At 39.7% G+C, this 14,380-nt stretch overlaps 2 protein-coding genes across 4 annotated transcripts in view; both read right to left on the reverse strand.

Annotated features, from left to right (window-relative positions):
- Window positions 1–14,380, reverse strand: part of LOC103356200 (adenosine receptor A1-like) — a 711,380-nt gene that overhangs the window by 568,061 nt on the left and 128,939 nt on the right. The gene's annotated exons all lie outside the window — the stretch shown is intronic.
- The window catches only part of slc12a5a (solute carrier family 12 member 5a), a 163,200-nt gene that overhangs the window by 32,608 nt on the left and 116,212 nt on the right, over window positions 1–14,380 (reverse strand). For all 3 annotated transcript variants that reach the window (XM_008279992.1, XM_008280008.1, XM_008280001.1), the window contains exons 2-3: window positions 13,356–13,456; window positions 12,711–12,848 (exon numbers count right to left, since the gene is read on the reverse strand). In XM_008279992.1, the coding sequence (XP_008278214.1) occupies window positions 12,711–12,848; window positions 13,356–13,456 (239 nt within the window). The remainder of the gene's footprint in view (window positions 1–12,710; window positions 12,849–13,355; window positions 13,457–14,380) is intronic.

The raw sequence follows: 14,380 nt of genomic DNA on the forward strand, positions 1-14,380 counted from the left end.
ACAGATTTTAGATGTGGATATTATTTACCACCTTGACCTGTTTATTTAAGGCTAATGTGTAAATTAATACTTTTTTCCTGTGGTTTTACAGGTTATTATCTGCAAGTTTATGAAACAGAAAAATCCGGGAGATAACAGTTAAAAATGGGTAAAAACTTAATTTTTTACAGTGCATAGCATACTTGTATTGTGTAATATGCACACATACTGCATTATATGTTCCATCCATCGACTTAGGGCGAAGGCAGGGGACACCCTGGACAGGTCACCAGTCTATCACAGGGCTACACTTAGAGACAGACAACCAAGCACACTCACATTCACACCTACGGACAATTTAGAATCACCAATTAACTTCAACATGTTTTGGACTGTGTGGGAGGAAGCTGGGGAACCCGGATAGAATGCAGAAAGATTCCGGTGCCCCCACCGGGACGCGAACCGGCAACGTTCTAGCTGCGAGGCAACAGTGCTACCAACTGTTATTTATGTTATTTTTGTACACATAATTTAGGATAACACAACAATATTTTTGGCTGAGGTTTTCAATGGTTGTAAGGTGAAGGTGTCACTTTACAAATCCATCACAGAATCAAATGTGAGCTTCTATGTAATTTGTTGGGTGCGTTTGTGTGCAACAGCCTTGTTTGGCCAACAAATCAAATGGAAAAGCTAAATCCATATTAGAAAATCTAGACGAGTTTGTTATGAATGACTCTGATATCCTCCCCTCTGGTCAAAGATGCAGGTTTCCAAAAATTAGATGCTGGTTCAAGTTTTCATTTATTTTTCATTCAATTTGAAATCATTATTCATATATTCAAATGAGGACACTCAATTCTAATCTGGCACATACTGCTTTCTTATTTCCAACACAATTTAATGCTTTGTCTTGTCCCCAAAACTGCATGTGAAGAGTTCATTTGCAAAAACAGATAAGTCAATTTTGTAGATTTTCAGAAAACATATTTTTTTGTTGTTTGCTTGAGATAATATCAATCAAACTGAAATTGAGTGGATTTGACTCAGTAGAAATTACATGACAAGAATAAAGATAACTTAAGTTTGATTGATATTTTCTCAGGTAGATGATGGAAAAGTGGGTTTCTGAAGGTTTGTGAAGATGGAGTTATCTGTTTTCACAAATGAACTCTTCATGTGTTCTGAACACCAGAAATTGGTTAGAAGCAATTTTAATAAATAACTGCTTCAAAATTAATGTTGATGTCATTTCCAATTCTTATGTAGGGATACTTTCAGGTTTAAATTGTCTTCTGTCTTGAATATCATCTGGTTCTGAAATAGCATTGGTGATCACATTTTCCAACAGGTCAACGTCAGTCCAACGGCTCCGAACGCCAGTGTATTTGTTGAGGTGTGTGTAAGGGAGTGTGTGCACGTGTTGGGGTGTGCTTGCCACAAAAAGAATACAAAACCACTTATTTGGCATTATTTTGTTTTTTAAAGCTGTTTTTAAAGCTAAAGCATGTCAGATGAAAGACACCTCCACTTACAGCTTCTAAATGAACAAAGAGATTCGGATGGTATATGTTACTTAATAATCTGGGTGAACAACTGCACATACAGCTTGTTGACTGGTTCTCAAATGCGATTTATTAATTTTTCATCACCAATGAATTGGACAGCAACCACTAAAGATGTTTTACAATAAGTAATTCAGTCACTGTCCTGTCCGGATGGATATCAGTACTATAAGAACACGGTTTAACTCCAACAGCCAGTTTCTATTAGCACACACTTCGAATTGCAGTTTCCATGTTAATAATTCACTGACTTGAATTCTCATGGAGGAAGACCATTAAATTAACTAAACAAAATGACTAAAACCACCTTAAACAAACAACCAGTGATAGATTCAGTGACTCATGGTGGCTGATATTTTCATTCAATATTCAACAAAAAGTGTGAATAATCAATGATAAAAATAATTACTTTCTCTTTTCCATGTATTTCACAATCACCTGCTGCGGAAATAACATCCTCTCATGGAAAAACAAATATCTGAACTGTGCTGTTAATTTAAAATTCATTTTACTGAGTGACAGCTGTATGTTGGTTTTACCACAGTCAATTAGTCACGTTTTTTTCTGTGTATGTGTACAACTTGTTTTCCACAGGCCTGGAATGTAACCTACAACTTCACCTCTCCTACAACTTAATCCTCACAGCAGGGAATCTCTCAACCCTCAGCCTCGCTGTGCTTTAATCAAAGATCCCCATCTTGGCCTCCACAGGTTGCTCGAGGGAGCAGCTGAGAACAAACCTCGTTCATCTCTGTCACATCCCCCTCTATATGATAATGATTTGCACAATTTGTCTGTTGTCTAATGTATGTAAATCAGATTGTGACTCACTGTGACTGTGCCCTTCAGTGTGTGGCAGGGAGGATTTTTTATTTTTTTTTATCTGCATGTCAACAGTCTTAATAATGTTGTTTTTGTGAAACTGTAAACTCTGAATGGGGTCCCATCTATAAAGCTACATATTTATTATCAAAGTCATGTTTACTTCTGATGGAATATTTATGATCTCTGGATTCATGCTGTTATGTCAAGTCAGTCAGTCAGATAGGAAGTGGAGCATCACTTCCAGGTTTAATATTCAGGTTTAAAAGTGTGACCATTGTCTGTATTTCAGTTAAAACCTACGAGGAGATGTGCTTACAATGACACGCATTCATGTTTACAATAAACAACTGAAAAGACAATGTTGAAACAGATGAAAAACAATATTGGGATAAAAAGAAACAAGAATAACCTCACGAGTGCATGTCTTTTGAGAACTGACAATGTCACCTCTTTCCCCCCAAAAGCAAAGTTATTTGCTTTGCCACCCAGTAGCAATGCTGTAATTAAAAAGACTGAGTTTCCATTGGCAGGCCCTTCAGGGACTTGGTGTGTAATATACATTAGCATTCAGATGTTGCAGGCAGAAAGGTAACCCTGCCATCAGCACTTTGTTGTTCGACCTAAAACTGCTGCCGCTGCACAATGTGGGCTGAGGTCAGTTTGTAATAACAGGTAAGTTATTAAAGGGAAACTTGTGTGCATTTACATACCGTAGTGTACAATAGCAGACAGAAGACCTTCAAGAGGATAAAGCTTTAAAAAAAAAAAAAGGAAAAAAAAAAAAGAAAAAAGAAAAAGGATTCCAAAATGGACCAATCCTTTGCAGTATTAACTCCAGAGCAAAATAGAAAAAAAAAGAGTTGTCTGAGAAATATTTGCAGCTGTGATACCAACTTCCTAGAGTGTTGATTTTATCAAAAAGAGATAAGGAAAAAGTATGTGGTTTTGTAAATTCAAATGGCAGACTGAGGTTTGACTGTGGGATCCAAAACAGATATAATCTTAGTAGAATAGTTTGCCAGAAAAGCTTAAACAGCAGCAGAAGAATAAAGTGTTATTTTTGTCCTCCAATGGTTTTCACACACATCTGCAGACTTAGAGGGAGGCAGGTTGAAAGCACAGAGTGACTGAAAATAATGCAGATTATACTAATCTGCCCTAAAAGGTGTGTAAATGCTATTCAGTATTACAACAACACAAAGGTGTTTATGTCCCGCAACACTCCACGGGAGAGTAACAAAACCAAAGTAGGCAATAACCCTCTCCAGACTGCAAAATGTCATTTTCCTCGCCTGCTCCCGCACACAATGGAGAACCACAATCAAGCAGACCTTGTATGTTGGCCCACTGTATGAGAGTCGCTGGTAGCTCACAGCTGAGTGGTAAATAATAATCCAGATTCAACAATAGGCGGGCTTTGAAAAACACTGTTTGTCTGCTAGAAATCCTGGTTGTTACATAAGATGTCCAGATAATAGATACTGTGAGGGCTTACAGCGAGTCGGAGAACCTGAGCATGATAAAACACCTCTGTGGGTTTGGTAAACAGCTACCAAAACACAAAAAAAATCTGGTCAACTAACGGATGCCTTGTAATGGCTTTATATTGAGAAATAGTCTGAAACAGATGGAATGCTTGTGTATGCATTGAATCAATGACCCTGTTGGGAGAGAAGGCCGGACGTTTATTGAAAGTACCGCTTTTCTATTTTCATTCAATTGCCATTTCATTAGTTCATTTGCGGACGGGGGGGAATGCAATCCCGACCAGCGTCTGCACTGAAGGACGCACATGCTCACACAGGATGAGTGTCTGTTTAATGGAGCTGGGAGCAAGCAATGTGATGATTTCCCCGGAGAGTGAGCCACCGTGAGCGAAGGGAACAGTGACTGCTGCAGAGCCACAGGTAGGCCAGTGTGGCACCACTGAACTAGGAATGAACAGCTGCCTACTGACCCCCTGGGAAGTGCAGTCAGCCCACCGAATGGATGGCTCAGGTGTGCGAGACACACAACAGGATCTTCCAGTACATCTGTCAGGGCACCCACTTCAGATTCACCGCCTCCTGCTGCCCTACCACTTACCACTAGCTCCTCACCAGACTGGACCTCTCTCTTTCTGTTTTCTAGCTCTTACATCCATCAGGAGCACTTTATTCACAGAATGCGAGCGGATGCATTAAGGAAAAAAAAATATATCTGGACTTCATGTTTTTTTCTCTTAAAAAAAATGACTTCCCCTTGTAATTTAAAAAACATTTTAACCACAAAAACAACAGTTTTGAATATTTTCAATTGTCATGCTTATCTGGCAATTACTCTAAGTAGCTTTGTAATGTAGAATGGCTTTGGAAGGACACTCAAATTAGGTGGATGGGTGGTTCGAACATAGTTTTGCAGAACCTTAGATTGAATTTAGTGACAACTTTCTGATGCATCCAGTGCTAATATTTTTAAAATCCAATCTTTTGTTTCTTACGATATCTGTGCATGGCTGTTATGGTGTCATAAAGGTAAAGAACAGACTGTACATATGATAAATAAACTACTGTTAAGGCATGGTAACAGTTCGGCTTCATTCATGTACTCTGAGGTGTTATGCCAGACAATGTTTTTATGAAAATAGAGAAATGATGTTATTGTAATTTCAAGTAGTATATTAGGGCTACAGAGCGGATGTAAAAAAAAAAAAAGTGACATCTCGGCTATTGTATCTGTGCAGGGCAACTACAGTATGTTAAGATTTCAGGTAAAAGATTGTGAATAGGGGACATACAGTGGGGTTTTGGGAACAATAAGGGTTTTGATAGCTTACAAAAGCAAAATTATCTATGTTGGTTTAAACTGGAATGTGAACAAATTGTTAAGTGTTGAAATGTCCACGTGGACTTAATTTGCATCCACAGTTAGTCTTCTGTCTACCAACAGTAAACACTGTTATTATTATGCATAACAGAATTGTTCTAGTTGTCTAAACTTAACCAATCCTGAACCACAGGGGTCGTATGTGTCATTTTTGGATGCTGACAAATACATATTTTGTTGTTTAAATGCTGCATATCCAATTTTTAAAAGTATAAATTCAAATCCACACAATACATTATATGTTGTATACCGTATTGATGATCATTTTCCTTTTCCTAGTTACAGGCATGGTTTCATTTCAACCCCCTCATACCTCCTGAGCTGCTGAGGCCAGCAAATTCTCTCTGGAGTTTGGGGAAGTGTAGAGTTAAAAAGGGAAGGTGAAAGCAGCTCCATATCCTTGGCTAGCTACAGGGGAAAATGGAAATGAAAGAGAAAAAGGGCAGAGGAGTAGGGGGAGACATCATACTACATCTGACTAGGGTTGCAGGAGAGAGAAAAGGAGGCGTCCAGGCCCTCAGGGTCTGGGACAACCTGCCAACTTGCTTAGGCTAACAAAAACTAGCGTCATCTTCTAAATCACTTCTTACAGGTTTTCTATGCTCACGAGCAGGACCAGTATCCACAGCATGTTCCTCAAATGATCATTGCTTCCTTGTTTGAGCTGCAGCCTTTTTTTTTTTTTTTTTTAGGTCTGCTGATAAAAATATTACTGTGGGATCACATCGTTGAGTGTGAGACTGTGAAATTGTTCAGTGTTTCCACATCCTGCTGCAGATCAATGGAATCGATGCAAATGATGATTAATTCATCAGTTTGATAATACATCAAAGCAGCACATTATATGTAACATATGGGCTTAGTTGCTATATCTGCTTTGGTAAAGAAAAGTCAGGAGAGGGAAGCGGAGGTGAAAGTAACAGAGAGGAGAGGAGAGACGAGGGAGCCGCACTTACTGTTTCATTACTTTCATTACTGGCAGAGGCGAGAAGTGGAGCGAGCGAGGGCCTAACAACAGAGAGGGAGGCAGACTGGGAGCTTGTAACGCCATCGCCACGCTCTGCTGGCCAAACAGGAGCTGATAGGGCAAATGTGTTTCTGCTCAGGTGTGCTGAATTATTAAACAGACAGCAAGAGGAGAGGCCAGCGAACATCAGCTTTCCTGACCGGCTGTGGATGAACCAGTCACTCTGCGGTCAGCTGGGTGCGTGCGCGCGTATGCACGTGCGTGTAAAAGCCGATGGTTATCTGTAAAACACTGAATGCTGTTGCCAAATGTCCTCTGTGGTGCAGGGGGCTCACCGTCTCAAAATAGCGTCTACATGTGTTACTAGAATATTCTAGGCTAAAAGACTCCGCAAAGCCTCATGTGTTACCGCCAGTTGTGAAATCTCTGTTTAGATTCAAGGCGGAAAGACTCTTCAGCCACTAATGCACATGTTCTGCTGAAAAAGAAAAAAAAAAGTTGCTACACTGCATCTCTTGTGTTCTCAAATTCAGGTCAACAGGAACAGAAAAGAGGACAGGTGAGTTGAAAATGCACTCTGCACTACAAAAACGTACTAGCATAATGAGAACAATAAAATGTTTAATTTAGACTCATTTGACAATGTCAAACAAAACCTCTGCCAACAAGGTAGCTTAATATTACTTGAATTTACATGAAAATCGGGCAGCCAGTTACAAAACACCACCTGACCTAAAAACATCAGGACTTTAGAAATGATTAAATGACAGTGAAGACGCTCTTAAAACTGGATTATTTGACTCTAAATCCATTTACTAATTTATTGGTCTGGACGTAGGTTTGATAATTTAGTGCAATTGCCAGCTCGGTGATATTTACTATGTCTTAGAAAGGATTTAACAACCTGAAATAATGTCTTGAATTGCCCTTTTTGCAGCGTTGAAACAATTCGTCAACTAATCCATAAACCGAGTGACAGAAAAATAGTTGGCAGCTGTTCTAAAATCAGCTTACTGTTTAAGTTATTAGATGATGACAGCCTTGCAGATGAAAAGCCTTTCTGTACCAAATATAATTATAAAGTGAATATCTTTAGTTTTTGGACTTGTGTTTGGAGAAAATAAAGACTTGGATTTGGCTTTTTTTTCTCACTATTTTTGGACATTTCAGAGACTAAATAATTAATTTGTGAATTCAAACCAAATCTGAAGGTTAATAAAAGATAAAAGTAATTATAAAATAGTAGCTGGAGAACTACAGTATGGAACAAACCTTCTGCTCAGCCCGTCAGCCTGCTGCATCAGCTAAGTGAACAATACGCGAGCTGTGAAATTTCTATTTGGCTCCGCTGCGAACACGTGCATGCTGCAGTAATAAATAACATGAATTGACATTAATCAGGATACATCCGTCAGAAGGCAGCCGATGGGAATACTGATGTGATACCCTGGAATCATGAGGGGGGGGAGGAGAGGGTGAGGATGGAGCTAAGAGCAGGGATCATAAAGCACCCAGAAGGGAAACAATGTTTATGTGAGGGAACATTATGCCACATAAAGCAGACACGGAGAACGTACGGAGAAACGTTTCTGTAATTCTTGGCAAGAGCGCTCATTTAGAAAATCACCTGAAGAAAAGTGAAGAGGTTCATCGTTTGCATTGTGTTTGTTTTGTTGATATTCAAGATATTATAAAGGAAATGCTGCTGCACATGTTCTCTTCGCTTTCATTGAAGGAGCAGACTATAAAAAGCTACTGCGAATGGGCCTTCAGTTCCAATAGGCTGCAAATTTGCACACAGCTAGTGGATGGAATTAAATGTATAATAACAAATAAAGTAAATACAGACATATATTATTGTGTCTGGCAATGAAAAAGACTCCAACATTGTGCTTAGCTTGATTTACGAACTATAAAGGCCAAAGGCCAAGTTAGAATTTCTTGGCATTTTCACAGACAGATTATAACTAATTCAGGCTCTTGTCATGTAAAACAAATAGCAAGAATTAACGGTCTCTTGTCCAGACTTTGAGATTTAGAGCGGCTAATTTTTGCCTTGTTCTCTAGCAAGGTGCACGACTGCAAAGGTCCCTCCGTTTGTCTTTGCACAAAGATCATTAGATCAGTGCAGCACATTCGGACGCTGCTGTCAGATTTCTAATAAGAACCATGAGAAATGAAGATATTACTCCTGTTTATAAATCTTTACACTGGCTTTCATTTACTTGTGGAACAGGTTTTAAAGTGCTTTACAAATCACTGTGAGTCAGAGCCAAAAGGCATTTCTGATTATTACAGATATAAAACATACAAATCAGATCTTTAGAAACCAAACAGAGCAACAGTGCATATAGTCACGATGCTGCACACAAACGCCTTGATGATCTGGAATGAATGCAAACTTTAGCCAAGTCAGGTCTAAATAGAAAACTGTCCCCATGGTTTGAATGTCTTTATCACATGTAAGGCAACTATTTATGTACTGTTTCAATCCTGTCCCTAGAAAATACATTTATATATGACAAGATTTTCTCTTGATTAATTAAAGCAGCTTTAAATGTTGTCTTGATGCATGCATTTGCTTAATGTGCACATTATGAAATGCCCATATGCAAATAAACATGCCTTGCCTTCCTATAATAAACAGGTAAAGTAAGAGAACATAAAATCTCTGGCAGATTAGCTGCGACTGGTTTCCATCTTAACCTGTGTGACCTCCAGTCTGCTCCCTCCTGTCACACGCCAACCAGATCTCTAATCTTGGCTTTCACACTGCGACAAAGAAAGCCTGCTGCCTCGGTCTCGTTCTCTTACAGCTCACTCACTCCCTCACTTGAGGGAGCGATGATGAAGGAGATGGAGGGCGAGGAAGGGGGAGCGGAGTAAGAAATAGAGAGGAAAGGCGATATGGAGGAGGGCGAGAGAGAGAGAGGGGGGGGAGAAAGAGAGGGGTCGCTGTGTGAGCGATAAAACGCCACAGGCTGCCTTAATGAAAAGCCTCTCACGGCGATGGAGAGATTGCCTGTGGAATGGGCTGCTGATTGGAGAAGCAGCAGCCTGGTGTAGCGTACAGACTAATTAAAGTATTGAAGAGGTTGGGGTGACAGGGGGAGATTAGGTCTGCTCCCAGTATTAGCTGAGCTGAGGGGAGCTGGACAAATACACCTTACATCTGGGACAACTGGGAGGTCTGGGATGATGGGGTAATGTGCTAGTGGCAAACAGCTCCCCAGTGCAAACATGCTGACAAAATGCACAACTCCCAAGTGTACACTATTGTTGTCTAAACCTGCTACCTACATCATTTTCTAACAATCAGCACCTAATAGAAAGTAGCTTAAAACCCAGTTTGAATGCTAGTCCACCCTGATTACATTTGTTTTCAGAAACAGATTTCCCATTACTCTTGATCGTAAACAGAGCTCGCTGTCAGTTATTTTCATGGGAACAATTCATAAGGGAGAAAGCAGTTCCAGCGAAAACTGTCCACAGTGTGGTCTGTGGATTATCTTAATAAACAAAAAAAATTGTCTCTTGAAAGAGGATGCTGTTGATGGTCTCAAAAGTAATTTGAATTGTGTTGAGCCGGAGGCAGGAATCTCAGATAGATATCAAAAAATCTGCGCAAATAAAACCTAAATTATCTGCATGGCTGGATAGCACCAGAAGCAAAGTATAATATCAAAATGTTCTTGCTCACTGGGTGCACTTACCTTGAAAATCTCAAATTCTACCATGCTATGATATCATGTTATGGGCTGTACTTTGGCTTAAATGCTCATGTTAACATGTCCACAGTTGCAGTGCTAACATGTTGATGCTTTGTTTTGTCTGTTAAACTGAAATACTATGTGGAAAATACTGGACACGTGTAAATTTTGACTCGATGGAGTGAGATGAAAAGTTTAAGGATGTCTGCACCAAATTTCCTGGTGATCAGTCAATAGTTGTTAAGACATTGGACTCAAATCAAATGGTAGCACAAAAGTCATTATAATACATTACATGGAACCATGTTTGTCAATTCAGTACTTTGGCCATGTGATAACCTCTGAACAACTAAACCATCTCAGTGACAAACTGCATCAACTGATGAGATGTGGCTGAAATCTCTGAATTCTTCTGGTCAGAATTTCGTTGCCATAAATGATTTAATTCTTGTATTTTGTGAATTTTAAGATCTTGTTCATTCAGGCTGTTTTTGCCACTACATTTGTATAATGCAGAAATCTACATGATTAGCCTTAGTTCTGTTGTACCTGTAAATCTCATTTCAATTTTTAGTTTAAAATCTTTTTTTTCATGGATATTTTACTGCATGTCATCTGGACTCATCTGGAGTAAAAAACAGACCCTGTATCGGAAACACTGACATCCCAGGTCATCATCAGTGATTTGCTTCAAGGTGAAAAAGAAGAATACCTGAGTGACGGTGAAATAGGACAGGAGAAGAGGAAAGAAGTGGAAGAATGACACATGTGAGGTGAAAAGCAAATGTACTAGTATAGGGGAGGGAATCATCAGGCTGATTGGACACCTGGAAAGACAGACGGGGTCAAGTGTCATAGAGAAGCTGTCAACCCGTCACTGCTGTAGCTTCTCAATGTCAAAACTGTGTTTTTCCTCACACGGCCTGACTCTGAAGTCACAGACTTTCAAAAGTCAGCCTGAAACATGTTAACATGTGGATCAGTCTCTTTTCTAGCAGCCTGTCACAATAATTTTGCATAACTTCCCTCACTATTTCTATTATCACCCATTTTTTGGGGGTCTTTTTTTTTCTCCCCATTTCAGCCCTGTTATGTCACATTTCACTGTGCCGCTAAAACCACAATTTCCCACAGGATTAATAATGTAGCTGCCTGTCTGTCGATCAAGTGTGGAGAAAAAAGCCTGAAAAGTAAACTCCTTCCTGCTGGCATCTCAACACCCAACAGCAGAAAATACCAGGGGATGATGTGGAAGGAACTCATTAGTGAGTGGCATTTAAGATGCAATCCAGTAACACGAACAGGGGATTTATAATATCAACAGAGAATGATTGACAAGTTCTAAACTGGTGGAGTTTTTCTGGCTCTCCAGTGAATGTGTTAACAAAACAATCAAAAACAATGCTATTAGGGATTCATTACATGGTCTTATGTAAAGTACAAATCTATATAAGGTAACACTTAATGACCATCCACTGGAAACAAGGATACAGTAACAGCCCTCTCTGGTCTCAGGGAGTGAAATGAAAAAAAAATATTCCTGCTGCGAATGTAAATGCAACGGAAAGTGATTTTTCCACACATACTACATCATACTGAACAGGCAGATTGGTATAAGTTGACTTCAGTAATTTGCTTTAGAGGGCATCATTTTTCATAGCTAAAAACTGTGGCCTTTTTGCGCAGACAGCTTAAACGATCATCTCAATATTATTATTCATATTGTAGCCACTAACATCATTAGTCTGTGCTGGATCACAGTGGTGCGGCAGCAACATTAAATTCTTCTGATAAGCCGCAGAACACACATCCCATAACTGTAAGCTGCTTTTAAGCACATTCAAACACTTTTACAAAGTGATGCACACCTCAGCAAGTTTCAGCATTATTATGCATCCTGGAAAACACAAGCGTTGTCTTTAGACATTAGTTTATCCTTTTGCATTTAGTATAAGACACTGTAATAAATTTGAAAAATGTACATGTGTAATTTTCACAGAGCAGCTATATATATATATAGAGAGAGTCATGAACAAAAGTTTACATGCATTTGTAAAGATATGATTGCAGTACTGAGAGTCCGATGACTCCTATAACTTTCAGTTTTCTATGACTGAATTTTAAAAACCCATGATTGTTTGTCACAAAAACAATCATGAAAAACACACTTGACTGTGGACTCTGACACCTGTGTTCCTGCAGCTTCTAATTCATTGCTGACCTGCTTTTCTGAGATTCTTGGATGACTCTTGACCATCCTGACCAATTGTCTCTCAGCAGCAGGTGATAGCGTGTGTTTCTTTCTGATTGTGGCAGTGACACAACTGTACTAATTACTATACTAACAGTTGTTTTTTGTTTTTGTAGCTGCTTTGAAATGGCTCCGAGTGACTTGCTTGACTTGTTCAGGCCAATGAGTTGCTCTTTCAGATCTGTGCTGAGCTCCTTAGACTTTCCCATTGTAGTGCTGTGTGGCTCAGAGGAGTCAGCAGCTGTAGTCAACTGTAATCACTTACAAGAAGTTAAGAATCCATGCCACTAAGACAATTTTAGCACAACTTTCTACATCACCAAAACTGATGATTCACATTGGTGCATGTATATTTTTGACCCAGAACATTTTGTTGTGTTTCCAGAAGACCTATAGTAAATCTATGAAAGAACCAAAATGCATGATTGTTCTTCAGCGACAAAGACACGTTTAAGGGATTGTATCGTTATCATTGAAAACTCAAGACTGCCATGATTTACATGGTCTTTACAAGTGTATATAAACTTATGGTCAATTGTGTTAATTACCTTGACGGGTTTCTTGCGTGATGACTCAGCCTCGTTGTTTTCGGCCTCCTCGTGCTCCTTGCTACCTTGGGGCAGGTTGGAGTAGTTGGCCAGGCTGCTGAGAAGTGACGACACCATGGGGCTGGTGTCCATCTCCTCCTGCAGAGACACAGACAGACAGAACGGCTGCTGTCAGCATCACCTGCATTGTTATTAACCCTTTCAGCCAGCCACATGGACTGTGCAACATCACTGGTGTACTTGGTGAGTGTTTGCCTACAAAGTTGTGACTAGTTCAAGTACATTATACTCCTTCTGTGAATTCCAACTGAGCTGGAACCCAAAATTGCTCACGCAATAAAATGTTTTTCTTTTTCCTTCTTCAATCTAGAAATCCCACTGAGAACATAATGTAAATACATTTGTGCAGAGCTGAGGCAAATTGCCTTGTTGACGTTCTTTCCTGTAGCAGTGTGAGATTTGCTTGCATTAACCTGAGGTTCCCACATGCCCTTCACACAGTAATTACCCTCATTAATCGATGTCAGAGCCCCTATTCAATCATTGAATTGTGAGAACGAGTGTATCCTGCTTTTTACTTCCAAACCTGATTTTGTGTATGTTAACAAATCAGTGTGTGCATGTGTGCAGAATATTGTATTGTACCTCAAACAAGGCCATGTTCTTGCCGTCATACTGCTGGCTCTTCTCTGCAGCAGCATCACTGCTGTTGATGAAGGGACTGCTCTCCTTGGGGTTACTGTCGCCTGGAAGAAACACAAACACTTCTACTTTTAGATTGGACTGAAATAAAGCACATGAGAAAGAGCATTATGAACAAGCCAGAAGAGAGGTTCGTTGTGTCAGAGTAACCCTTTTGTAGGCTATCAACTTTTAAGAACAGGCAGACTTTTGATATGAATTACATTTTCTTTATCTATTAATTTGTTGTTTAAGAGTAGAAAGACACACAAGCAGAAAGCTCAAAGTAGAGGATATCTGCCAGGAGCGGAGGGGATGCTTGTCATCTCCAAAACCGCCCACAGTCAAAAATGCGGGGAAATATAATCATACCTAATGGACTGTGCATTCACAATATGTGCAATTCTATATGTTCCATATGGCGGTGGGAAGAACACAAACTGGAACATCTCAATCAGTTTTTCGCTACACTGACATATGATGACATCTCAACCTTGAACTTAAGAATAAGAAGAAACGTTCCAAAACTCTGCAGCTTTTTTTTTTTTGCCTCAAAGCACTGAACGGTAGAAACAATGTGATGCCATTTAGGTGACAGCTAGCTGAGGGCATCATGACTCCATTGAGAAGCATCTGTCTGTGAGTTCACAGGCCCGGATACAGGGCCAATCACCCAAACAAAGGAATCCTCATAACAAACAGTGGAGAAAGGGCAGCGTCCAGCTCTTGGCACAATTTACCGGCTCTCGTTCTCCGAGGTCATTGACAGGCTCATTGATTTCCAGTTGACATTTGAAAATTAATTACAAACAACATCTGCCGTTGGTCAATTCATGTTTACAATGTGATTGTTCCATTCACACCTTCTGCAGCTGTTTCCTTTAAAACAACACTTCTGAAGTCTCTCACCTACATATTTGAGGTCCTGACTGCAGACATTTAATGCAATACCCATGAATAAGGTAAGAAACACTTACTCCTGTGCTTCT

The sequence above is a fragment of the Stegastes partitus genome, unplaced genomic scaffold (assembly GCF_000690725.1).
Source record: "Stegastes partitus isolate 25-593 unplaced genomic scaffold, Stegastes_partitus-1.0.2 Scaffold5, whole genome shotgun sequence".
Classification (NCBI taxonomy): Eukaryota; Metazoa; Chordata; class Actinopteri; family Pomacentridae; genus Stegastes; species Stegastes partitus.